General features: G+C 36.6%; 1 protein-coding gene and 1 pseudogene across 2 annotated transcripts in view; both read right to left on the bottom strand.

Annotated features, from left to right (window-relative positions):
* PDE1A (phosphodiesterase 1A) overlaps positions 1-25,129 on the bottom strand; it is a 460,100-nt gene that overhangs the window by 60,824 nt on the left and 374,147 nt on the right. For both annotated transcript variants that reach the window (XM_037849350.1, XM_037849349.1), the window contains exons 4-10: positions 24,572-24,638; positions 21,606-21,722; positions 20,598-20,738; positions 10,688-10,788; positions 6,768-6,893; positions 254-355; positions 26-146 (exon numbers count right to left, since the gene is read on the bottom strand). In XM_037849350.1, coding sequence (XP_037705278.1) covers positions 26-146; positions 254-355; positions 6,768-6,893; positions 10,688-10,788; positions 20,598-20,738; positions 21,606-21,722; positions 24,572-24,638 — 775 coding nt within the window. The remainder of the gene's footprint in view (positions 1-25; positions 147-253; positions 356-6,767; positions 6,894-10,687; positions 10,789-20,597; positions 20,739-21,605; positions 21,723-24,571; positions 24,639-25,129) is intronic.
* On the bottom strand, positions 16,095-17,255 carry LOC119544163 (annotated as a pseudogene).

A 25,129-nucleotide genomic window follows, 5' to 3' on the forward strand; every position in this document is an offset into this window, starting at 1 on the left:
CTTGCGCAGGGTGTAAAAGAGGCACCTGTCGGAAAAACTCCTCCATCAGGGCCATGGTCCACCGGTGGTGCAGTTTCCAGTACTTGGCTGGGTGGCTGATATCTGCCGCATGGAGAATCAGGGACATGGCTTTGGCTCTGTCAATCCTGGCAAACCAAGGACATGCTCAAATTACTAGAACAAAGCAACCAATTACAGTCATTTCCTAGTCCAAGCCCATGGAACTTCATAATGACAGAAGACAGTAACTTACCCTTCAGGCTGCTGCAAACTGCTTCTTATAGTTTTAATTTGCTGGAAGTGACCTGACATGTCTGTGGATAAAACCATTTCGATCACTAGGTTCCGAAGATCCCTGTAGGGTCGTTAAAAGGATAAAGGTTCATTTGACACTTGATTATTCTGAAGTGCAACATTTCCTCAAATGTCACCAATCACATTTTATTTTTCTTAATGGATATGAAGACAATAGACAGTACTTTTTTACTATAAAACTGTTCACAAAAGTTTAACATTATTTCACCCTCTAACCCTCGTGAGTTTAGGAAGTAATCTAGAGTTTAGGAAATTATCTGAGAATGATAATCTCATAAAAACTAAATGCTTCTCCACATCGCTTCCCACCCCCTTTCCCTACTCATAATTCCTTAATATTGTTTTTCCTATCTGAAAGGATCATCGGTAATTTTAAAAGAAAACTATTCTAAATACAGTATTTGCATGCTTTGAAGGAAAAACATATCCCAGTGCAGCTTGAGGTCACTGTAAATCCATAAGGTCAGCAAAACTACAAGGCCCAGGGTGTGAGAAAGAGGGACAAGAAGGACAGAGATTCACAACACCCTCCCTTCTCTGTCCTCATTTTGTAGCTTTTCAATAAAACTACTACTAATAAAACCACTGCCAGGTACTATTTGTTCATTCCAGGCACTGTTGTAGCTGCCTTAATTATATTAAGACATTTACACCTCATAACAACCCAGTGAGGGGGATTGCATCTCCCCGAGGATTCTGAGTGGTGTGCCCAAAGTCCCACAGCCAGCACGTGGCAGAGATACAATTCGGCCCCAAGATCTCCCACACCCAAAACGAACACCTGGACCCCTCTACCGGACCAACCCACCATCAAAAACAACCCAGAAAAGCCAAGGTGCCGAAGGGAATGAGGATTCTCTGTTTAAGAATATGGGTCCCTGACCTACTGCAAATGTGGTGAACATATCACAGAGCCTGTGCATGAAGAACTCATTCTTACACCAAGTAGAAAAGAATCATCCCGGCAAAAGTTGGCATGTCCCTCAGTTTACTGTTTGTTCTGTACAGATAGGTAATAAAAACAAGCACTTACACTGTTTCGAAACCATATGTTGTTTTCACACTGTGATATTGTTTGAAGAGAGCTAGTGTATCCAATAGAGTGAGTTCAATTAAAGGTGTGGGTGAACTTGAGTTATGATCTTGTTTCAAAGGTATTTTACCTCAAGATGGTATGATTGAATGATTTGTTTTAAAAATAACTAATATTGGAGGTACTTGTTGAAAATTACAGGGTGTTCAACTGAATTGAATTATTAGATGGGAGACATGAGAAACCAATATTCTGCTTCACTGTTCATGATATTGAATAGATTGTTTAGAATACTTGTACTCATATATTAAAGAAAGGGAAGCCATTAAAGGTAGTTGATAAGATTATTCTCAATTTTATCTGTTTCTCAATTAATAGACACAATTCCAATAGCAACTGAATCAAAATATTCATTTTAACTAAAGAAAATAAAATCTATAAGAATGTAATGAATATATCATACGCTTTATGATCAGTAAATGCTATAAATTATTAATTGACTAATGATATGTCAATAAACTAGGCAAAATAGTACACAAGGGAAATGTTACTTAATTTCTGAATTTTTCTTGCTAAACCTTTTTACCTATTTCATTTACTCTTATTTACTAAAGGTATTTTATGAAAGAAGCGGGGAGGCAAATAGAAAACCTAGACGGCTTCCTTTAAGAAGACATCCATATGTTAATTTTTGGTAATATGTCTTCAAGGTTAAAGTAGAAAATAAATTCTTCTCTAGGTTTTTGGAAAAATGTTGGCTCTAGTAAATGCAATAACTATATGATATAGTTAAACATATCTATTAAAAACCATTCAGTTAGAATGAATCTGAGAAGTTACTGAACAGAAATTTACAAAATATTACAGTAGAGAATTATCAGGACTAAATATTAAAGGTGTTAAAGAAAAAAAATGGGAGAAATAAAAGTGTGCTGATTTAGCAAAAGAATCAACATTGAGAAAGAAAAAGGTACATTACAGGGAATAACAATAAAAATTAATATTACAAATGTTACCTCTGGAAGTGATAATCACTGATAAAGAAAAGAACTGACACTCTAGATACAAATAATCTCATTCTTGGGCTTTTGGAAGTATCTCCTGTTTGGGACATTTGGAAAGATCCCTGCTTCTACCTTTGTGCTTCTAGTCTCTACATAGCAGTCAACAGTGGTCCCTTGAAAATCCTTTCTCCATCATGTGAGTTGAGAGGTCATTCTGGAGGTTACTCTTAGGCAAGTTTCAGCCAGATACTGCAAACTGTCACAGATTGGCAAGGCCCAACCACAGTGTTCCTGGAAACCCTAAAGGATAGCCGAGGCTCTGTAACAGTTTTACTTATTAAGTTTGTTTTTCAGACTGAAAGCTTCTGGATTGTTCCTATGCCAGGTAAACCTTGAAACCCAGAAGTACCGGTCTCTCCAAAAACAATCACCAGTTTCATTCCTCTGCCTCATAATGTCAACACCCCTTTTCAGCATGAAGAAATTAGAAGAGTTGTTGCCCAGATGTCCCTCAAGATTGAGAGGATTATCAAATGAGAGGGAGGAGTTATAACCAAGAAGTTAGGATTAAAAGATGATTATGATTACTGAATCATTATATAAATACTCCTTTTTACTTTCTATGTATATTAGACACAGGGAAGTAACTGAAATCTCTGAACTGTAATCCAGCTGCCCTGATCTCTGAAAATGATGGTATAGCCTTACTCTTGTGCCCTTTTGACTGTAAAAATCTTGTGATTAACCTTCACTTGTACCCATTTTATCAATTTTTTTTTTTTTAACTTTAGAGTCTTATGATCACTAAAGACAGCCCTAAAGTTTTATTAATGAAGGGTCTTGGCTCAGCCCAGAATTAACCTACCCCAAGTCCAAAGTTATCTTGATAACTGAAACTGCATCTAACCAAAATGGACCCCCCTGACATATGCAGTAGCTTAGACTTTAACCTACAAGTAACCTGTACCTCATTATAATACTAAAAATCATGCCCATCATCATATTAAGGCCACCATTTTCTTACAGACATTCTGTGACTAAGCATGTAATCAATCTGTGCAAGCTCAGTAATTAGATCACCTCTAATTACATCATCTGGAGCAATTGTGCTTATTATCCTAAAACCTACCCATCTTTTAATACCATAAAACTATCAGAATTACTATACTTTGGGGAGACAGATTTTTAGGTCACTAGGCTATCTGCTCTCCTGCTTCACTGAACCTAGCAATAAATTCTCTCTTTGAAACCCTGGTCTCTCAGGAATTGGTCATTTGAGTGCATGGGCAAAAGAATCTACCACCTTTGTCTGGTAATAATCAGATCTTGGAATTCCTTGGCTTGAAGCCCTCTGAGGCTGCCATCTCACCTAGGATAAAATGAAAGTCCAGAACAATGTCCTCCAAAACTAGGTGCCTCCTTCTCTGCCCCTTCCCCCACCTTAGAGCATTTCCTATAGTTGCAAAAGTGAGCCCATATCTCTGAGATTGGCCTGAAAAACCAGGAAGCTTTTAACATTTGGCAGAGTAACCATGGGAGCCTAGGGCTTGTTTTAAACCCTGAATTTACCTTTTATGTTTAAAAGTACAAAGAGGAAGTTCTGGATCCCATGCCATTTCATGTCATTTTTCTTTGGACACTTTTTTACCTTTTCTTTTTAAACCTTTGCCATCTGCATCCTAATGGGAACCTTTTTTGGCTCACTTACTGACTTTTAACAAGATCTTTGTTAAAGAATAGGCAGCAGTAAACTTGAAGTCCTGGGCAAGAGGTAATCACAGAATGGCCCAGTTTTGCTGAGTGCAAATTTTGGGAGAAAATTTTTAAAGTCCTCAGGGAAACATAATGTGACAAAGCTTCTGTCAGATTATTGAACAGAATTCTGGCCAGTGAAGACTCCCACTTTTGAGGAGAACAGCCAGCTACATGGGATGAATGAGGCTGAAGGGATGGGGGCTTGGGGAGAGGAAAAGTGGCCCCAGGGCCTGTGCTGACTCCTCTTCTCTGCACAGCTTCACTGCCTGTTTCCCTGCAGCAGTCTGCATGCCTGACCCTGATGTAAAGTGTCTGGTTAAGAACCTTCCAATCCATTATTGATCATGCTTGTTATAATATATAATAGCTATTTAGTTTGCAATGTGTTCACTTGTGGTGCCAGAAAAAAAGAAAAAAATAATTATATCAAGCAGTGATTTGGTTACATATGACCAAAATGCTGACTGGCTTTTCCTGGAATTGAAAGCAAATGCCAGGTATTTCACTTTGGGATCCTATAGATACATCTGACTGGCCTCGACAGAGCAGATATGGAGGCAACACCTAAAGTTCATGAGCCTGAAAAGCTGGCATGTTCATTCTCACAAAATCCTGGGTGCCTTGTGCTTGCAAGTCCTACCATTTCCCCACCGAGATGATATAGAGGCAGGAGCAACAAAAGATCATCCTGATGATTAGTCCCATGCAGTCCCACATCTGGGTCTTTTCCTACTTGAAATGCAACGGGTGGACTTCCTGTGTAGGTGGTCCCAGGGAGGGTCTCCCTAAACCCAGAGTGGTCAGGCAGACAGTGATTTTGCACAAGTGCAAAACAATGACACTCTCCTCACAAATTCTATTTTGTTTTAGAAAATATAGTTATTGTTTTCATATGAAAATGTTATTTATGTTAACATGTAATGGGTTATTATTATTTTTAAATGAATTAATAAATATTTTAAACATTTTTCAGTTGTGAGAGCCCACGCAAGACAGAATTTTCCACTGTAGAAAATGTTCTTGTTGCCTCTACAATTCTTCCTCCCCAGCTTGCCGAAGCAATTGTTGCTAATAGGCAAGAACAATGATTCTCTTCCAGAAACTAGTTAGATTTTGGCCCATGCGCTCCTGCTACAGCCCTTTAAAACCATCTTCCCCAGGTTCGAACACTCATTTGCAGCCTTCTCATGCCAAGCATTTTAAAATACAAGCTTATGCTAGTGGTTCTATAGTTGACTGTTTTTCCATACAGTTTTAATTTCTAAAAAAATGATATAAGCAAACTTGAGAATATATAGGAAATAATAAATGTACAATAACATAAATAATGTATAATAACTTAAATGAACACAATTAATGATTTTCTCAAAATCAGTGATTTCTGGAGGAGGTAGTCTCTACTTAAGGGCACCCTGGAATAAATGGATTTTGCTTTTAATTAAATTTATACACTTGTTTTTGGTCTTTAACTCTTAAGAGAAATTTTAAAAAAACAACTGTTGTTGCACACATTAATTCTGCAGGGATAAAGCTCTATAGTTTGTCAATGCTCCAGGTTTCTGAATTTCTGGGACCTATGGTACATTTTTGTAACATAAAAGGATGACCTGTTTTTTTGAGACATATATATGCTTTAGAGAACAAAATACAAAATTTCAGTAAAGAAATTATGAGGTCAATTAGTGGAGGTAAATATTAAAGTTAAATTTGGACATTTTCAAGTCATAAGTTAGGTAAAGTATATCTCCCACCATCCCTCCCCTCTTTCCTTTCTCCTTTGTCATCAGCATCTTCTAGCAAGAATTGCAAACGGGAAAGGTTAGGCATGTAGAGTTGAAAGATGAAAATACAGGATATCTAGTTAGACTTGAATTTCAGATTTAAAAACGGGGTTTTTTTTAGTATAAGTATGTCATCTCATGCAGTATTTGAGACATACCTATGCACAAAAAATGTACCGTTTATCTGAAATTAAAATTTAACTAGACATCCTTTATTTCTATTTGTGAAAACTGGCAACTCTATAGTCAAGTGAAGGGGATGATGATGACAAAAATATAAAGAAGAAAGGAGGAAAAGTTATGGTGAGTGATATGGTTGTTATTTTTCCCTACATGGCAAAATTCTCACTATTCCACGTTATTTGTTTTAAGCAAACAGATGCCTTAGGAACACATATACCATGTCTGCACTTTGGTCATTTTAATATATTATATTTTTAATGTTCAAATATTTGAATTTTTATTTAAAAAAAAGTTGAACTCCACATATAGAAAAATAAAATATGAAGGAATTGGTATGAGGGTAAAATTTTGAATTTATATAGGCTCACATAGTTGCTAAAAATTAAGCAGGGTCCCATTTCAGAGAGTACATAATTATGTATCCTAAAGTATCTGTTGGGTGCTGTGTGGGTCTTATAAAGTGGCTCTGATGTATATCAATGCTGAATTGACCTGGAAATATTTCAGTTCCATGTAACAGAGCCTGGCTCCTGAATAAAGTTTTCTAGGTTCCAAACTTCTCAGAGTCACCCATTCAACTGTTACTGAGTTTGTAGCATGGGCAAGGCATTGATTTTTATGTTTTCTTCACTTTAAATCAGGCAATTGATCCTTTTCCTATAATTAAATTTCCTCTTGGCTTCCTCTGAATCTCACCTCCAGTCATCTTTGGATAAATTTGCCATAATATTCATTTCTTCTTCTTGCATAAGTCGATAGGCTGCACTTACATGGTGATTCTCAAGAACAGAGCGATCATTATACAAAATGGCAGCATCTGACCTAAGAATTAAAACACAAAGACATCATGTGTGTCTAGTAAAAGATAGTGAAGTTTCAAGACATTCTATGAATAAAAGTCCTATAATTGAATATCTAAAGTTATGGAATTGCTGTTTCCTTTTAATTATCACAGTTTAAATGTGTTTATGCCTTTTCCTTTCAATTTGTAATCCAAATATCTGTGAAATATCCTAGGTATGCCAAGGAGAAAAAAAATTACTTAACATCCTCATTCAATAAGTGAATAAATAAACCTCTTTGTACCCGTTTCAGCTAGTGGATTATCACTCCTATTCTTTGGGACTAAAATTACTTTGGGGTAGAAGGTAGACAGGATGACTAAAATCATTTGGTCTATTTATGATTCTAGTATTTCCTTCCTTATAATGCTGTGATTAACTTTGAAAATTATAAGACCTTCTGTTTTAAATTAAAGAGTACAACCATTTTTTAAGCAAAGATTTAAAGTATGTTTCAACACCAATTTATTCTGAACACTTTGCTTTAAAATGATGAATTCATAAAGGAAAGGTTTTTATTTCTTACCTGTCTGTTCCTTCATATCATTTTATAAATAAATGACTTCAAATTGCATTGCTGAATTTGGTATTCTAGCATAAAGTGTAAAATATCCCAAGCATTCTCAGCTTGTATCTGCTTCTCCTTCCTCTATCCTTCTAGATTGCCAGATCATTTTGCAAGTGGAGTGGAAGCAGAGCTAGTATAACCAATGGCTTAAAATGGTGAACCCCTTCGTATACCTTGGCAAATTGGAGGAAGGACAGCAAAAATAGGAAAAGGAAAGTCAAGTGGAAAGTGTAGCAACTTTGCTATCACCTCCCCCAACAACCCAGGCTCCTTTCATTTTCCTTCCTCCAGGTAGATATACACCCTGTCGGCAAGTGTTTGTTTCTGTTTTGTTTTTCCTGCCTTAAGTCTTTCTGTTTCAGGCTTTTGGTGGGTACAGTCCTAGTTAGAACCCAGAACTGGTGCTACTACTGATTGTTTGCCAAAGAGTAGGCAAGGTCAAATAAAGAACTAAAGAAATCTGGCCTCTCCTATAAGCAACCTACTCAAGATCTGTATCTGATAGTCTGCCAGATAATAAAGTTTCATTACTAATCCAACAAAGGGGAAACGACCTATCAGACACTAGAATAATGACTTCCTCCTTTATTTCTAGCACTATCATAAAGGTGGAATGACGTAGGCATTTAGCTAACAGCACATATCTCCAAAATAGATTTCCTTTTAATGATCTCAGCTAAAGCCTAGAAATTTCTTACTAAACAATCATGGCTCAGTACACAGAAGGCTGAACAAGGAAAGCATACACGCAATGCTTATTTAAGAGAGAATTAAAATCTTGCCCAAGTAAAACATCATGTTTATTTCTGGAAGTTGCTGAAATAATGGGAAAATTGTGATTTGCCAATCATGTATCACTTACATCACATGGCCCCAAATCTCGCCATGGCACTTTTGTTAGGTTTAGTACATGATCTAGCTACATAATTATCACTGTCTCTTCCTTTTGGAAATAAGCAAAGATGTGTTTTTGTACCAGATTTAATTGTGGCAAACTGTGTGTGACTGTGTCTTATAAATACAACATGATACTGGGAATATATCATGGTCTTAATGTTTATTGAGATGGTCTTTGACTGCTAAGAAAAGAAAAAGACTCTAAGCAACATCCAGTATCCATGGCAACATGTAGCTCGGCATTTTCTTTTCATGAAGAGGAAATTATTTCCATTTATTTACACTTTCAAGGATTTCATGAATTATAATATCTATGTGGAACCAAAATCTAGCCTTGCACTATGTTCTAAATTACTTTTCAGTCATTTTGTGTTATACATTAATGGACTTCTGTTTTAGAAAAACATCTAAATCCAAATAACAAAGAATAAGAAAAAATACAATAGAATTATTCCTTTCAGTGGCTTCAGATCTTATTTCTCACTGGACAAAATATAAAGGCAATACTGAGAATAAAAGCATGTTATATTATTGCATTTGTGAACTTTGCAAAGTTTTTGTTCACAAAATTTTCAAGTTCATGTAAAATGAATCCATTAAATAATTGTCCCTGTTAAACATTTTCTCAGAAATAAGTAACATGCAGGCCATTTGTTTCTTTCTTATATAGTGTTTAAATATAAAATTTGGAAATATTTCTCCTCCTTCTCCTTTATCTTGAAGCAGCTCCAAGTATAAGCCACTTAAGACATCATTCCTTTGCATATGAATGGTAAAAGGAAAAAGCCAGAAGAAATGATCTAATTCTGCTGCCAGAGATGGCAGGTTCATTACCTTCACTTATCCCATTGGTCACAAATCATCTACCCACTGCTTCAGCTTTTTAAAATGTCTTATACGGTGTCTATTTCAGTAATGAGCTGTCTTTAATTAAAAACCCACTCATTATGGATTAGGTGGATGTAGAAGAGCCTTTGATAAGCAACAGTGATAGGCATAGTCTTCCTTTCCTTCGATGTTTAACACAAACAAAAACAACTCCCTATATTCTGCCAACACAAGGTTAATCACAACCCCACCGCACTACCAGACTCCATAGTCTTCCTTTTCCCTTCATGCAATGTCAGTCAGGGGAATGCTGGGGTTTCTTCCATTCCAGGGATAGACAAAATGCTTTCTCCAGTGTTTCATGTTTCAATTTCAACTCTTCCTCTATCTCCATCAAGGAGTCATCATTTCCAAGCCCATCCCATTTCAGATCATAAAAGATTAGAACTATCATGTGTGTGTTTCTGGCAGGGAGAGCTGAGTCCTGTCAAGCAGAATGGACTGAGAGTAGCATCCTGCTTCTCAATCCTGCCACTACCATCAGCTGGCTGTATACATAGGGACAGGCTGTCTCACCTCTCTAGATCTTTTCCTTTTCTTAGACTCTGATGCTTACGTCAGGTGATCTATAATGTGGATTTCCACCAGTTTAGGTTCTTATTAAGTTCTAAAATGTCTAATACTTTAATAATGTCTGTTCTATGGTTTCCATATCCAAATAATTCTGTATGGCTGTGAATTAGATATAGAAATATTGATATAAAAAACAAATGAACAAACAAACAAAAAAGTATACTAGGTTTTATTTCCCCTCAACAGGAGTAGAGGGATCTACAATGATTCCAGAGGGATGTCAGTCTCTACCTGACACCTCTGTCTCAAACATTCCTGATTAGTGAAAGATTTATAAACTTTGTCAAAAGTGAGTTGGGTCGTGATGGTCCTAGACCCATCAGCACTGAGATCTCAGCTTGTCCTAAAAGAGCTTAGTGTATCTTTCACTCTGATAGTTTGATTCTAGTAATAGTCATTATCACCATCAATAAAGAATCTCATTTGCCAATTATTTTAAATTTAACACTTTGTGTTAACTTAGAAGTGAAATTTCTTTGATGTATGGTTTTCGTTCAGACGTGCAATTTTATTACTTTCAAGCAGATAATGACGCTCCCACTGACACCTTAAATGAAAATGGTGCAAGATTTGCTGTCTCACTTTTGTGATAGTTAACAGTATATGTGCTGGGCAGAGATAAATTATTTTACACATTTTTATGTTCTTTAAATTGCTGATCATGTTGCAAAATACATACAAGAATAATGAGAAATAATAGTTGATTAAATGTTTGCAGCTTAATGAATTTTGCCAAAATCCCTCAAACCTGCTCCTATTAGAAATCTTCGTTATTTTAAAATTTTCTTTTAAAATTAAGTAACATAAATTGTATCTTAGAAAAGTTGTTAATACTTTATCTAACTTACCTCGTCTGAATATGGAAGTTGTTTGTGGTCCCTGTATGCTCGTAATCATGAATGGCAGCGGCAAAGACCATTGCTAAAATTTCCAGTTCGGTGAGCCAGTGCTAGTAGATTAAAGAAAGATTTCATCATATTTAAAAAGCAGAAGCCATGTTGCCATTCTTCAAGAAAGATTTTCTGTGCACTCAGAATATGTAATCATATAAAATTATTTTACATTGATTTTCAGTAATTATTTTCTTCCTATTTCACTTGCATTAATTGTACATAATGGATGCTTCAGGAGGTCAATGAGTGTTTCCTGGCTTGTAAGTTCAAAATTTAGACATTAGAATTTTGATTGCTAATTTGAAAAGGAGTATGTTACTGTGATTTCAAAGGTGAACCCTGACTGGATTTTGAATTCACAGCTAACCAATTTTGGTTCTGATCAATTTAATTACAGTTTAGTAATTTTAAATTTTAGCTTCTATATCATTAAAATGCCTTTTAGAACAAGTTTTAAAGAAAACCATACTATGAGAAAAATTTGAATCTAAAAGTTGAAATATTCACTGCTTATTAGAGAAAATGAACTTAGTTTTTTATTATTTAGCTATTTAGAAGAATTACTGGTTATTATTTGCAATGAGTAACATATTCTTTGACTCTGTAATTATACTTAATAATCATAAAGGAAAGAATAAATGCTCTTCACATAAAATCCAGGACCACCTTCCTCATATACATTGATCATTTTGTTATAAACTGAATGATTTAACAAAATTTCACACTGTCATAAGTCCATTTGGAACAAATTCAATAGTCTATTCATTACCAATATTTTGCATAACACTTTTTTGTGCTGTCCAATATGATAGCCATTAACCACATGTGGCTATTTAAATTAAAATGAAATAAAATTAAATTCACTTTCTCAGTCACATTAACCACATTTCAAGTGCTCAAGAATATGTGGCAAGGGACTACTATAAAGAAGAGTGCTGTTTCAAGGCACTTCCATTATCACAGAAAGTTCTATCAGACAGTGCTGCAAGCAGATGGTACTGGATGGCAGGAAAGGAGGATCCAAAATTATATGGGACTTGCTTTTAGTAAATCTTATCCCAAACACTTGAAACAATCAAAGACTCTGCACAAAACAACAGAAAAATACAGTGTTAACTACTTGCATAATTGATTAATGGTCACAGAATAAAGATACAGTCTCGGGGCAGATACCTAGGCTATTTGGTGGCAGTAGACCTAGGAAGGACAATGGGCACAGACTGGGAGCTAGGTGCAGGTTTGGAGGTAGAGGACACTTAAAATAGAAGTAGCAAATATAGAATGATATCACAGGGGCCTGGTTGGAAATTCAATTGTTAGAGAATCAAGTGAAATGAGGTTGAAAAAAGTATGGGGAGTATGGGGGGAGTTGATGGGCTACCTTGATTAGCGCTGGTGAATCTGAATTTTGTACAAAAGGCAGTGGGAGCCATTGTAGATCAAAAATGAAGGAGGAGAAAACTCTTGAATCCCACGGTTGCCAAAACATGCTCTTATTAATCTTTGCTCCCTTCACGTAACCTAACGTGGTATTTGGCACATAATGGGAACTTAGTATTTGTCGGTTGAATTGAATTTCGCCCATTTTGCATTAGAAGGTGGTAGTAGGAACTAGCGGAAAGAGATCGATTCTGACAATCCTGGTCTTTGTTGATCCTCTGGCAAAAAAGTCATTTACCCTCTTAACTACATTTCCAATGGAAATGGAATTAGTGATAATTTCCCTGCTGGGGTTTAACAAGAAGTTTACAACTAAATGTATGCACAGTGCCTACAACAAGGCTTATCATATAGTAAAATGTGTAATAAATAGCGTTTTACTGAGCTTAAATACATTGTTTAAGGCATTTAATAAATAGCATTTTACTGAGCTTAAATACATTGTTTAAGGCATTTAATATGGAAAAAATTGGCAGCTAACATACCCTGAATGATTGCAAATCCACGATAAAACCTCACAGTTGGATGATTGAAGCAGAAATGATTTTCAGAACCAAAGGGATTGTTGTAACTAGATGTTCCAGGTTTATAGGTACATTTAATTGTAAGTCATTAACAGGGAGAAAATGACCTTTTTAATAGCCTATACTGGATACGCTGATCTGGGACTGTGTTTCCAATGGCCCTATAGGGACTGGAATTAAACACTGTGAAATGAATAGCAATTGAAGTTAAATTAGTCTTTGTATCCCCAGCAACCCATTGTTTTATTATTTTATCATTCTAAGAAAAAAAAAATCACCTATTTTCTTAAAGTATTTCTTATTGGTGATATTTATGGATTTACAGATTAAACTATGCTAAAAAATAGTAATGCTCAATATCTACTATGATAATGTAGAATATGAAGCAGAAATTTTTTAAAATATGTATTAAATTAGAAAACCAAGGATGGATTTTAATTATAGATAAGCTCATAAGCATTTAAATACACTATTTTCCTAGCTGTAAAATTGATTATAAATGTGTTTCCTATTTTTACCCTCATTAATCTCTGCCTCCCATCATATAGTACTTCCATGAATCCCTCTCATTTATTGCCACACTATGGGCTTAATTTAAGTTTATATTATAAAGTAGTTTGGGAAGAGAGGATCACTGAAGTTTCACATTTCATTGATAAAACACATCTATTTTGTATTACCAAAAGTCAAATATTGGACAGATTTTCAGCTCCATAGCTGCCTTTTCATTGTATGCTATAGTCCAATTATAATGCAAATTCAGAAAAGGGATGCTTAAATTTGTGGATTTTATAATTGATTTATGAGGACAAACCAGAGATTGAGGCCGAATCACATCACTCTTATCAACTAGAACAGTACATGCCCTGGATTTTTCTGATTTCCAATGGGCAGAATTAGAGTTAAAACGATGAATAAAGAACAAGCTTTGCTTCATCTAATCTGCAGGTTCTATTATGCCTAGAGAAATGGTCAGGTAGACATTCTAAAATGGGCATTCCTCAAATTATTTCATAGAGAGGTATTGAGACTGCCATTAAGAACATGCACAAGAATGCCAGAAAGGAAGGGGAGGAAATTAACATTAGACACTTCAGTTAGATCATCTCACTCAATTCTTACAAGCATCCTCCTTACCATTTACTATGTTTTTGCTATTTATGTATTTTTATCCTTATTTTGCAGATAAGGAATCTAATTCCTGAAGAGGTGACTTAACTTGCCTAAGGTCACAGAGTTATCAAGTGGCAAAGCAGGAATTCAAACCAAGATCTGTCTGATTCCAAAGTTTCTGTTCCTTCCAGGATCATAATGCATCCATCACACAAGACAGGCAATATGCTGACCACAATCTGCTAAGGTTTCAAAGCAGAATTTCTAGCTAATTCAACTGGATAAAGGAATGGGTAGGAGCTAACAGAGCTTTGATTTAAGACTTATGATGTAATTTTTGTACCTAAATCACTCAGTGTGTGTGTGTGTGTGTGTGTGTGTGTGTGTGTGCGCGCGCGCGCGCGCGCGCACGCAATTTCAGGTCAGAAAATCAGGGAATATGAGAAAGGAATAATATAGAAAAAATACTCATGAACATTGCCTGTGAATTTAGAGTCAGGGCCTAATGTAATATGAGAAATCACATTGATTTCATAGTCCCTGGTGTGTCTAAAAAAGCATAATTAACAGCTCATTTAGCCTGAACTTATGCATGAAATTTTTCCCTCTATCCCTGAATAAACTGAGGTAGTTTGCTGTAACTTCCCTAGTATTAAAAGCTTATATATTATAATATTATCAATATACATAAATTAATGTAATATATAATAAATTTATCATTATTAATATTAGAGCAAAATGTGTTTATCTCTATTATGTTTCAGGCACTATGTTAGGTACTTTATATATATATTATTTCATTTACTCCTCTCTGTCATCCTGCAAGGTGATAGGTTTATTATTAACCACATTTGTTGACAAGGTAGAGAGAGAGCTAGGAAGTGATGGAGCATGATTTCAAAGCTATATCCGATTGGTTCCAAAGCCCACTTTCTCCTCATCTAAACAGTGTCACATGGGAAGCCATTTGCAAGAGCAGAATGTTTACATAGTTTGAAGACTAGATATCTAGTAATACATCTTCTGTAGATTGACCTGTGGAAATCTAAGTAATCCCAGCATATAGGAGACTATTTCTGGGACTAGTCAGGGGATTACAAATTCCAAAGGAAACAGGTTGCCAGTTACCTCTCTGCCCTGTTCTCTTAGTGTTATAGAAGAGAATATGGATGCTAGGAGCCTTCATATGCAAGTGTTCCCTGGCCAAGACCTTGGATGATTTCATATTCAAAGAGACATTCTGACTCTCTGGGAAGCATTTGCTCTTTAGCCTAAGGATTGAGCTACTGCACATTACTGTCACTGTGGCACAGAACTACAAGTTAATCAAATGACAAAAGGAGAGACAGAGAAACAAGGGGGTGCACAAGGAGCAACTTTTCCCCCAGCACTGCCTACCCAGGCTTGAGGGTGTCACTTATGACATTAACAAATGGAAGGACAATGGCTTCATCACAATCCCTTTCCATCCTCAGAACGACTTGCAGGTGACAGGCTGCATTAGTCACATGCCAGTGTTGGGCTGTTGCTGGAGTGCTCTACAAATACCACACTGACAGGACCATCCTGAAGCAGCAGGATATCAACTAAAACTCTGAAGTAAGTAACATAGTCTTCAACATATCAAACTTGAGGGGTGAGAAAAGACTGAGAAGTTTTATCTAAATGAACGATATTTCTATAAGGCTTTTTTTTTCCCCCTTCAAAAAACAAACACATTCATATGTATGAAAGTTATTAATACTCAACCTACTACCATTTTTTTTTTTATCTAAAGAAAAGCTTCTTAAATGACTTTCCTCAAACTGTTAAGTTGGCAGGGTAACCTAGTTTTGACACAGCAGTCAATCTATTCGTAAATTCATTTTGCCTTTTCTTTTACCATCTATCATGAAATTCTTCCTTGTTCTCTTTAAATGTATTTTCTTGATCCTGGACACATTAAACATCTCCCACTAACCATTTTTGTACTGGCCAAACTATGGGATGTGTAGGGAGCCCACTGACACATTGTTGCTGAAGGATGAATAAAATCAGAAACGTTTCCAAACAAACCTGCTGAAGTAGAGTGAAGCTACATTTACTTTTGGTAAGTAATGGCCTTCTCAGAAAATGAAGTGACGATGTGATATTTTCTAACAACTTCAACTTTCTAGGAGTCATGCCAGGCTGTGCTAGGGTAACCTAATTTTCAAGAGAAGTTGGATGGCTTCTTTTTTTTTTTTTTTTTAAGTTTAGACTAATTTATTAAGAGCCTCCCCTCCCAGCCCTTGCAGTCTCTTGGGTCACTTTTTCCGCTTGTAGATCTTGTGCGCCAGCCCCAAGAAGATAGCCAGGGGGAGGGGCTCGATGAGACCCAGAAGACGGCTGTAACTGTCTTCCCTGTACTGTGTAAAGGCAGCTGGCAGCTCCATCTCCTTGAACAGCGCCTTCACTCAGGTTACCTTCTCAGCCTCCTTCTGCCCGTAATGCTCCTGCAGGATCTGGTGCTGTTCCAGAGAGGCCCGTTGCAGACACTGAACCACCAGCCAGCTGCACTTGTTGTCTTGGATGTCAGTGCCAATCTTGCCAGTCACATTGGGGTCCCCAAAAAGGTCAAGGTAATCGTCCTGAATCTGAAAGAACTCTCCCATCCCCAGCACGATCTTCTCGGCATTGGCATGCTCCTTCTCCCTATCAATGTCCACCATACACATGGCAGCAGCTACAGGAAGGTAGAAGTAGTAGAAAGCTGTCTTGTACTTGTCAATGGATTTGCACCTCTTTTCAGTGAATCTGCCAAGATCCACACTGCCCTGGGGGGCTTTGATGAGGTCCAACATCTGCCCAATCTCAGTCTGATAGGAAATCTGCAGAACAGCTCGATCGGTTTCAGATAATAGGGCTGCTCTTGGCAGTAGAGCTTCAGCAGGCGGTAGATACATGCTTCCAGCAGTATGGCATCACTAATGGCATCCAAACCTAGGCCTGGCTTCTGATACCAGCAAAGCCGTCCCCGTCAGGTGAGGGATGAATCGATGATGTCCTCTGACACCAGGAAAAAAGCTTGGAGCATTTCCACACACCAGCCCACAGTCAGGGCCTACTGGAGGCTATCGGCATCCTGCTTCTTTGGCGCCTCCAGCTCCTGGAACACCGCCAGCACTGTCAAACCCCAGTTGTACTTGACTCCAACGACAGTGTACTCCAGGATCTCCCTGAGCCGGGCAACAGCATCTCCTGTCTCTAGGTGCCCCATCTCATCCTCGGTCAGCACCTTGACAATCTGGGAGAAGTGTTGTATGAAATTTTGCTTTTCTTGGGCATAAACATCAGCTTTCTTGTCTCTATTCATTCTGAGAGAGGAGCAAAGTGCTCTGTTCCTGGATGCTGGTTCTTGCTTGGTCTGGATGGCTTCTTATAGCCTACAAGTCTTTCTTACGAGCTCAAGAGTAAAGTTATACTGTGGATTCAAACTTCTCTATTTACCCAGTAATATAACACCCTTCATTCCTTCAAAGTGACCCTAAGGACAGAGAATATGAGGTTGAAGTAAGAAACTTTATTTGACTCCCTTTATACTTGTGGCAAAAAAAAAAAAAAAAATTATTTAAGCAGAAATGTATTTAAAAATGATGAAATCCTGGTTGTCTCCCAGTCTGAAATGGCCTATATTTTAGGGCTGCCCATCATCATTAAAGCAGCTCTTAGATTATACTGAATAGGTGTTCCTTTTCCATCCTGCCTTTCTAGTCAGTTCCCATTTCACAGTGACACCTAAATATTTCACATTTCACTTAACTTTTTTAAAACCAAAGAATTTAGAAAAGAGATAAAGCCAAACACTTGAAATGATAATCACCTCCCTCTCAGATTCAAGACTAAGACTTTAGAAAGGAAAAAGCAAGCAGCTTTAACCAGGAAGATGCTAAAGCAACTTTACCAAGTGTGACTAACAGCATTTGCAGCTGTCAGGAGGCACTTTGTTCTTCTCACTTACATGCCATTCATATCAAAGCAAGTGAAAGCAGAGAGTTCAAGAAACAACTGTAACAATGAAGCCTTATTAAAACAAAATAGTTTTAAAAGAATTTCTCTGCGGTGCATGCACAGGCACACGCAGTCACACTCACTTTAGAGAAGATATAAAATCTTACTCTATAAAAGCTTACAATATTTTAAAAGTATCTTTGAATAGTTGAATTCCTACTTATTATTGGTTATTTCTGCTTCCTCCCTTCAGATGACTAATCAGACTCTTGAAAGGAAGGATGAATAAATTCCAACCAAGGGCCACATCCAGCCCAGGACTGCATTTGGGGAAGATCCAAGGTTGGAGGAAAGCAAAACAGAGTTCAGCCTCCTAGAACATCATAAGAGGATCATGCCAGTCCATCAGTGAAAGTTTTTGAAATTTCTGCTTCCCCAAGGACAAGACTTAACTCCAAAATAGGTTATATTATTTTGTAAGCTTTCCATAAAATGTACATTTACATAAAATTGGTGCTAAGATTCCAAAAAATTCCCTGAAAAGCTAATAAATCCATTTTGGACTATAGGAAAATGAATCCAGAGTTCTAGCCTGGTGTGCCAGGAACAACTCTAGCAAAACAAGGATTAATTTCAATCACCTCTCCATCTGCCAACCAAAATCAAATTAAAGGTGGCAGTTACTGTGGACTGAAACAGGACTCCAACAGGCAAAAATGGAGTCTAAGGAGTGGATAAAGGTTATATCAAGACTTTTGGAGGTGAATTGTTGGAATTAGGGCTCAATGGCAAAGGACTAGGATCAAGATAGGATAAAAGCTTGGAGATGAAGACAAATGGTAGGAGCCAGTGTCAGGCTACATTGAAGATCAACAGGAGGAGGAGTTTATCCTCCTGTCTTACTTCCATTTACTACATCCTCTTCCCTCCTTCTTCATTTCCTCCCTCATGCTGTAAAGAGCAGAGATAGGGCCATTTGAAGACACCTAAACTATGAGGCATCATGCTTGGCCTATAGTAGGTACTGAATAAAAGTTAGTTTCCTTTGTTTTCTGTACAGTCTTCTTTTATGCTGTCAGTTTGACAATTTTGGAGTCGACAATCCTTTAAGATAATTGTCAGGTGGAGAAAGGGGTGAAGTAGGTTAAACTTGGCCCAAAATGTTTGACACTCCTTCCCTTCAGAGGAAGGGTCTAGGTCCCCTCTCCTCAAATCTGCAAGGGCTCTGTGACTGCTTTGCCCAATAGATCATGGCAGAAATGATGCTGCACACATTTCCATGCCTTGGCTCTAAAAGACCAGCAGCTTTCATTTCTTCCTGCTTGGAATGCTGTCTCTCAGAATCCAGCTACCATTCTCTGAAAAGCTGAAGCTACATGAGTAGATGCTCTGGTCAAAGCCTCAGCTAAGCTCCCAGCCAGTGCCATTATCAGCTCCCAGCCATGTCACTGAGACAGCGTGACGTCCCGCCCAGTGACACCCTCAAATGTCTTCTAACAGAGTTAGTAGCTGGTTGCAATCACATGTGAGACCCCAAAAGAGAATCTCCTTGCTTTGACCCTTCTAACAACGGACCCTTAGAAATAATAATAAATTACTGTTTAAGACACTAAGTTTTGGGGTAGTTTGTTTAGGAAAAATAGATTATTGGAACATGGGGCAGGGGTGGTATTTGTGCTCAAGGCATCGATGGATCTACAGCATTTAGGAGGCAAAGAAAGACAGAAAAGAGAAGTAAGCAATTTCTTAAGTCACCCTTTCTCCATCTGACAATCACAGCAAATGGATATTATGTGTGGAAAACAACACAATGTGTTTTCTTGGAAAAAATAAAATGATGATGAAAATGTCCTGTATATAATAAACTTGGAGGATCATGCATTGATTATAAGCTTTCAGTATCTTCAAGACTCCGTGATGTGGCTCCAGAGGATTTGCTTGGAACAGATTTTCTGGTGCAGAATGATGGACTATTGAGAGGCCCTGGTTCCAAAAGAGTACTAGTTATCTAGATCTGAGTGGCAATGGCCCTTGCCAATAGAAAGGGCTTGCCTTCTGAAATCTAAACAGGTGGGTAACACATATTTTGGAGTTTGGCAGAGCATTCCACTTAAATGCATTTTATGGCACTGCCTCAGCCTAGGCTGATACCCAAGGAGAAGGGAAGGTACTGGGATTTGCATCCCCTCCTTAGAATTCACCTCATAGTTTGGAACATTCAGAAAGAAGGGCCATTCTTCCTGGTTCACCTCCTGGGAGTCACCCTAAGCCCTGACACAACAGAAATTCAGGCAAACCTAGCATTCCTACCATAAACTCTGTTGTCCCAGGAGTTGCATTACTGAATCATTTATTCATTCATCATTTGGTTCATTCAGATGCAAAGTAGAGGAAAGAGAATTTGGAAATATTCACAAGAAGAATTTCCCAATATCCCTGTTAGGATTTGATTGTGATTAGCAATGTAACTAAAAGAAAAATGCTACCAAGATCAGCCTGAAGAACATTCTAATTTTTATTCCAAGGAAATTTTCTCTAGGTCACTTTCTTTTTGTGGCTGATTTCCATGTAAAAAGGAATTAACAAAAAAAAAAAAATTCTATAAGCCAAATTTAGGAAAATTTGTAATATATTTTGTTTTGCCTCTGGGTATCTTTTTCTCTACAGAGTTAAAATATTTTTTTGAAAAATCTAGGTTATAAATAACTGATTAACCCTCAAAATTCCAAAAAGCTATTACTAACAATACTTGTATGGGCATTAAAAAGACAAATTAAGGTAAATGACCTAACAAACTTCAATTATAAGGACTTTCTTACCATGATACCTGTATGAAGCATTATGCAATGTACAGTTTGAGTGACATCAGCTGCATGAATCAAATTGTGATATGGATTTTTGAACTTGCTGTAACCAACTTCTAAAGCTTCTGCAAAGGCAATTAGGCAAGGAATAGAAATCTGTAGAAAGTAATAATTATGATTACTTTTGACAAAAAATATGGCACTAAGTCAACATGAACACAACAGTGTTTGGAATGGGACACATTAGTGAGTACAAATGTAGTCAATAGTTTCTTCAAGTTAAATGTGGATTATTCTGTAATACCACTTCATTAACAGGTGAGCTTTCAATCAATTTCCCTAATGTCTTGAGAAGAACTATAATTCCCAAGTATTTAAGATGGAGGAAATAATGGTCTTACCCATAGTAGTACTTTACACTTTTATTATTTTCCAGAGTCAAATATGAAGGCTAGTTCTTACAAGGTGAAATTTTCCAATAATACTTGGAAAGGTCTTATTTTTCTATCTATAATTCAAAGGAGTTAAAATAAATCTCCCTTCTAGCTCTAAAAGTGCCATGATTTCATAGGTAATAATGAAAGTTACAGGTTGCAAACTTCTCACAAGTCTGGATCAATCTGTTGTTTAGGTGGCTCTAAATGACGTCAATTAGAAGCCCCTCCATTTTAATTTAAGTTGCCAATAAAAGTCCATTCTGTGTTTCAGAAACACCAAAGATCATATTTCTTTAGACATAGTTTTAAAGCATAGTTTTCTATCTCTGCATGAATGTTCTGTGAAAGACTCAGGGGGATGGAATGTTGGTATCTTTTTGGAATGAGCCTATAATGGTCTCATGATATCCATGTGGATTCATGTATAGACCAGTGAATTGTGGAGAGTGGCCATATTACAAGGTGAGCTTTTCCCAACCAGAAATTTTCTAAAAAGAATTGATTCAGCGACTCAACATTCTGCATTTTCATTCTTATTCAGATAACCAGTTCGTAAGCACATTCACTTTTGTTGCATGTTTCTGACCTTGAAACGGTTGACAAGATCATATCTGGTAAACAGTTCATACATCATAAACTTCAGACTATGCTCTCCACTTGCGTCATTTAGGGCAAATACATCAAAAGACCATTTATCAACATCCTGTAGGAAAAAAGAGTAAATGCTTTAGACGGCAATACAGTTTTGTTTCTTTCTACAGAAATTTCTTGGAAAGATTAGGTACTATATATCCAGCAAGTCAGATTTCAATTCAACAAGACAAACTACTTTTACCAGAGTCTGATATGACAGGGTCACTTAGTATCCACGGGTCCACAGATGTGATGTGAGGCCATAATGGTGATCTTCCAAGATATTCACCTTAACCCCAAGGTTATTAAACTAATGTATTAAACCTGATAAAACTATAATACTGTTCTCATCATTAATCTCTCTCTGAATTCATGTCAAAAATCATTTCCACAGAGTGGGCTTATTTTAAGGTAGATTTGCTGGTTATGTGGGTGATATGAATTGAGGGTTAGGAGGGTTAGAGAGGGAAGACAGCCCTAATTTCTCTTTACCTCCCATCTACCTGCCATATTGCTTAAAATAGCAGCATAAGAGTTAGTCATATGGTTTACAGCTTTCATACCTTTATGTCCTCTTTTTAAAATGCAAATACCCTAGAGAAGTAGAGTACACACTATGTTATTACTCACCCTAGTCTTGGCTAATTCATTTATACTCCAGAGACAGCTGGTGAGAAAGAGGAAGTGGGTGTTTTGATCAAGGAGGAGGATAGTAATTTCGGTATTTCAGGCAATTCCCTTGGGAAGCAGGCAGGCTTATAGGGAATTTTGCAGGTACTGTAGGAAAGTACCCCATAACAGGTAGGCGAGAGGGCAGTGAGCAGCTTATCAAAACACCCCAGCTGCCTCCTGATATTGCTTAAGGTAATTCCAGAGGGAAAACTTGCAGAAGAGTCCATTAAAGATGGACTTGTAGCAAGTCGTATCAGTCTTATAAACTAGGAAGGTTTTAATGCAGTGTTACATCAAAGAGTCAGTGTAATAATTCTCAGGAACTGTTAGCAAAGAAGGCTAGTGTTTATAGACACAGCAGGTTTAGTATTGAACAGTAAGTGGGCCATCTTAAAGCTATGCACTAATTTTGAATTGGATTTAACACAGCTTTCTAAAGGCCAATATATGTGCTGCATCATGCCCAAACTAAAATGAAAATTTAATAAAAAGTATTCAAACAGTTTCTTTTAAAAACACTTCTTTTTAAAGATAATAACAGCTTAAAATGGTATTTTAATCACTTGGAAACACCAAGTGAAATATGCTTTGTTTTTGCTTGTGTGCCTTTGCTAAATGCCTTATATTCAGCCTTAACGTGATCCCCAAACACTTGCTTTATCTGTTGGAAATTGAAAATCCATCAGCAAAGCTCAAAGGAATCCAACAAATCTTTTATCAAATTCCAAAGCTAACACAGATGAGTCAGTTCAGACTGTTGGTTACAAGGCTGCAATTTACAGTTCCAGCTAGGGGTTTCAAACTGGGCAAAAGGTTAAAGGATCCATTTCTTGGGTATTTTTATAAACAGTGGTGATTTACTTTTGTAAATTACTAAAGATGCTTGATTTTTATCTTGCAGATTGAGAAGAAACAAAAGACAAGGAGGTAAGCCAGGATATAAGAACTGTTATTTCATTAAAACCATTCTTTTCTAAGAGGTATTTCTTCCTTCAACCTTTTGGTTCATATGCTTTAGTACGCTACATTTTAGAAAATCTAATAAATTCTCTCGTACGTCAATGTTTTGTTAGTTGGTTTTTAAGCAAAGGTCCATAATAAATAAAATAAAAATAGGTAATGTTCTTGCCCTAATTGAGGAAATAATGGGGAAGGCAAAATCTCTCAAGAAAGAAGGAATAATTAGTATCCTATAATGTGACATTTCCCATTTATATACTTTATTATAGTTTTAGAAGCATAAATATAAAAGATCATACAAGAAAAATAAGCTAATTTTTACAATTAGTAAGATTTAAACCTATTATGCAGCAGGGGACAAACAAGTGCAAAGAGGATGTTCAAAATGGAAATTAATAAAAAAAAGAGAAAAAAAGAAAAGCAATAAAATTTTAAACTAGAAAAGGAGAATAATAAACAAATAAAGCAAACCAGGTTCTCCTATTGCCAGCATCCTTTTAAGCTCTTGTTTAATACAGGAAAATCAACACGAAGCTATCATAGGAGACAAGTTTGTACTCCCCCACCCAAATTAAATGATAGGAAGAAATAAGGAATTTAGAATGATAAGCCTACAAAATGCTCCTTGAAATAACATCTGTGAACAATGCACCCACACATACATGCACACAAAATGGAGCTGTGAGCCCGCAGCTTTCATTACTTCAAAGTTCAGACTGTAGTTATTTCTAATGCAAATCATACAGCTACCAGGCCTCTTAAAATAGAGTAGTCACAGGAGAGGCCAGAGGCAAGATGGATAAATTTCGTTTTGTTTCCCTTCTTGATTTGATCTTATTTTTCATCTTTTCTCAGATCTAAATTTCTAAACAACTTTCTTCCTGATCAGTTTTGCTGTTTAAACATATTTGATTACATTTTTTTTTTCATAAATGAACTTAACTATTCCATAATACATGCAAAGCAAAATATGTATAATCTGACAAGTCTGACAAGTATTTGTGCCTTATGAGAGTTGAATTTAAGATCCACCTAAATAAAGTATGAGGAAAAATTATACATACCCACCTATGGATTGATATCGTTAGTGTAAATCAATCCTCATTTAAGTTTACAGTTAGTTGTGATTTGAAACACATTACATTTTCTAATGGTTAAAATATATTTTACAGTACAGTATTTTATGGCCACCAGCAAAGAGCCATTCCTATTTTCTCTCAGCCATTTTAAGAAACTTTAAAAAAATGACAACTGTTTTAAAAACTCAAATAATTGAAATTATTTCACCTTTAATGTTACTATAACAGCTGCTGGATACGACAAACCAACCATGTTAGAGGTCCTTCTGTACATCCTAAAAAAGATACAAATAAGTGTTTATAAAAATATCATTTACTCAAAGTTTTTGGCTATTTCTTAATATAAGGGGAAAGATTTCTTTTGACATGTTCACCTTTTATCATTACTTACTGTCTCCCTTTCTATCAAAGTAACAACTAGTTATTGAGCATCTACAATGTGACAAATGTTAATAGTATTTTGTGTAATCACAACCATGCTGTAAAGTCAATGTGAATTTAGTTTCTATATAAAAATATGGTGTCCTTAATGTCATCTTATATACATATTCATATAATTGTTTATATGCAACAAGAACACTTTGTAACATGCCACCATATACACTACACTAGTGAATTCTTGTTTTGTGTCCATGTCGCAGCCCGTGAGGACTTTGCCAGTCCAGAGGCCAAAGAAGACACTGGACATTTTCTGATACATAAACCTTTATTCAGGGCTTACTTACAGGGGGGGAGTGTAGAGATCATAACGGCTCTGGCTTGCCAG

This window comes from Choloepus didactylus, chromosome 9 (genome assembly GCF_015220235.1).
Source record: "Choloepus didactylus isolate mChoDid1 chromosome 9, mChoDid1.pri, whole genome shotgun sequence".
NCBI classification, from domain to species: Eukaryota; Metazoa; Chordata; class Mammalia; order Pilosa; family Megalonychidae; genus Choloepus; species Choloepus didactylus.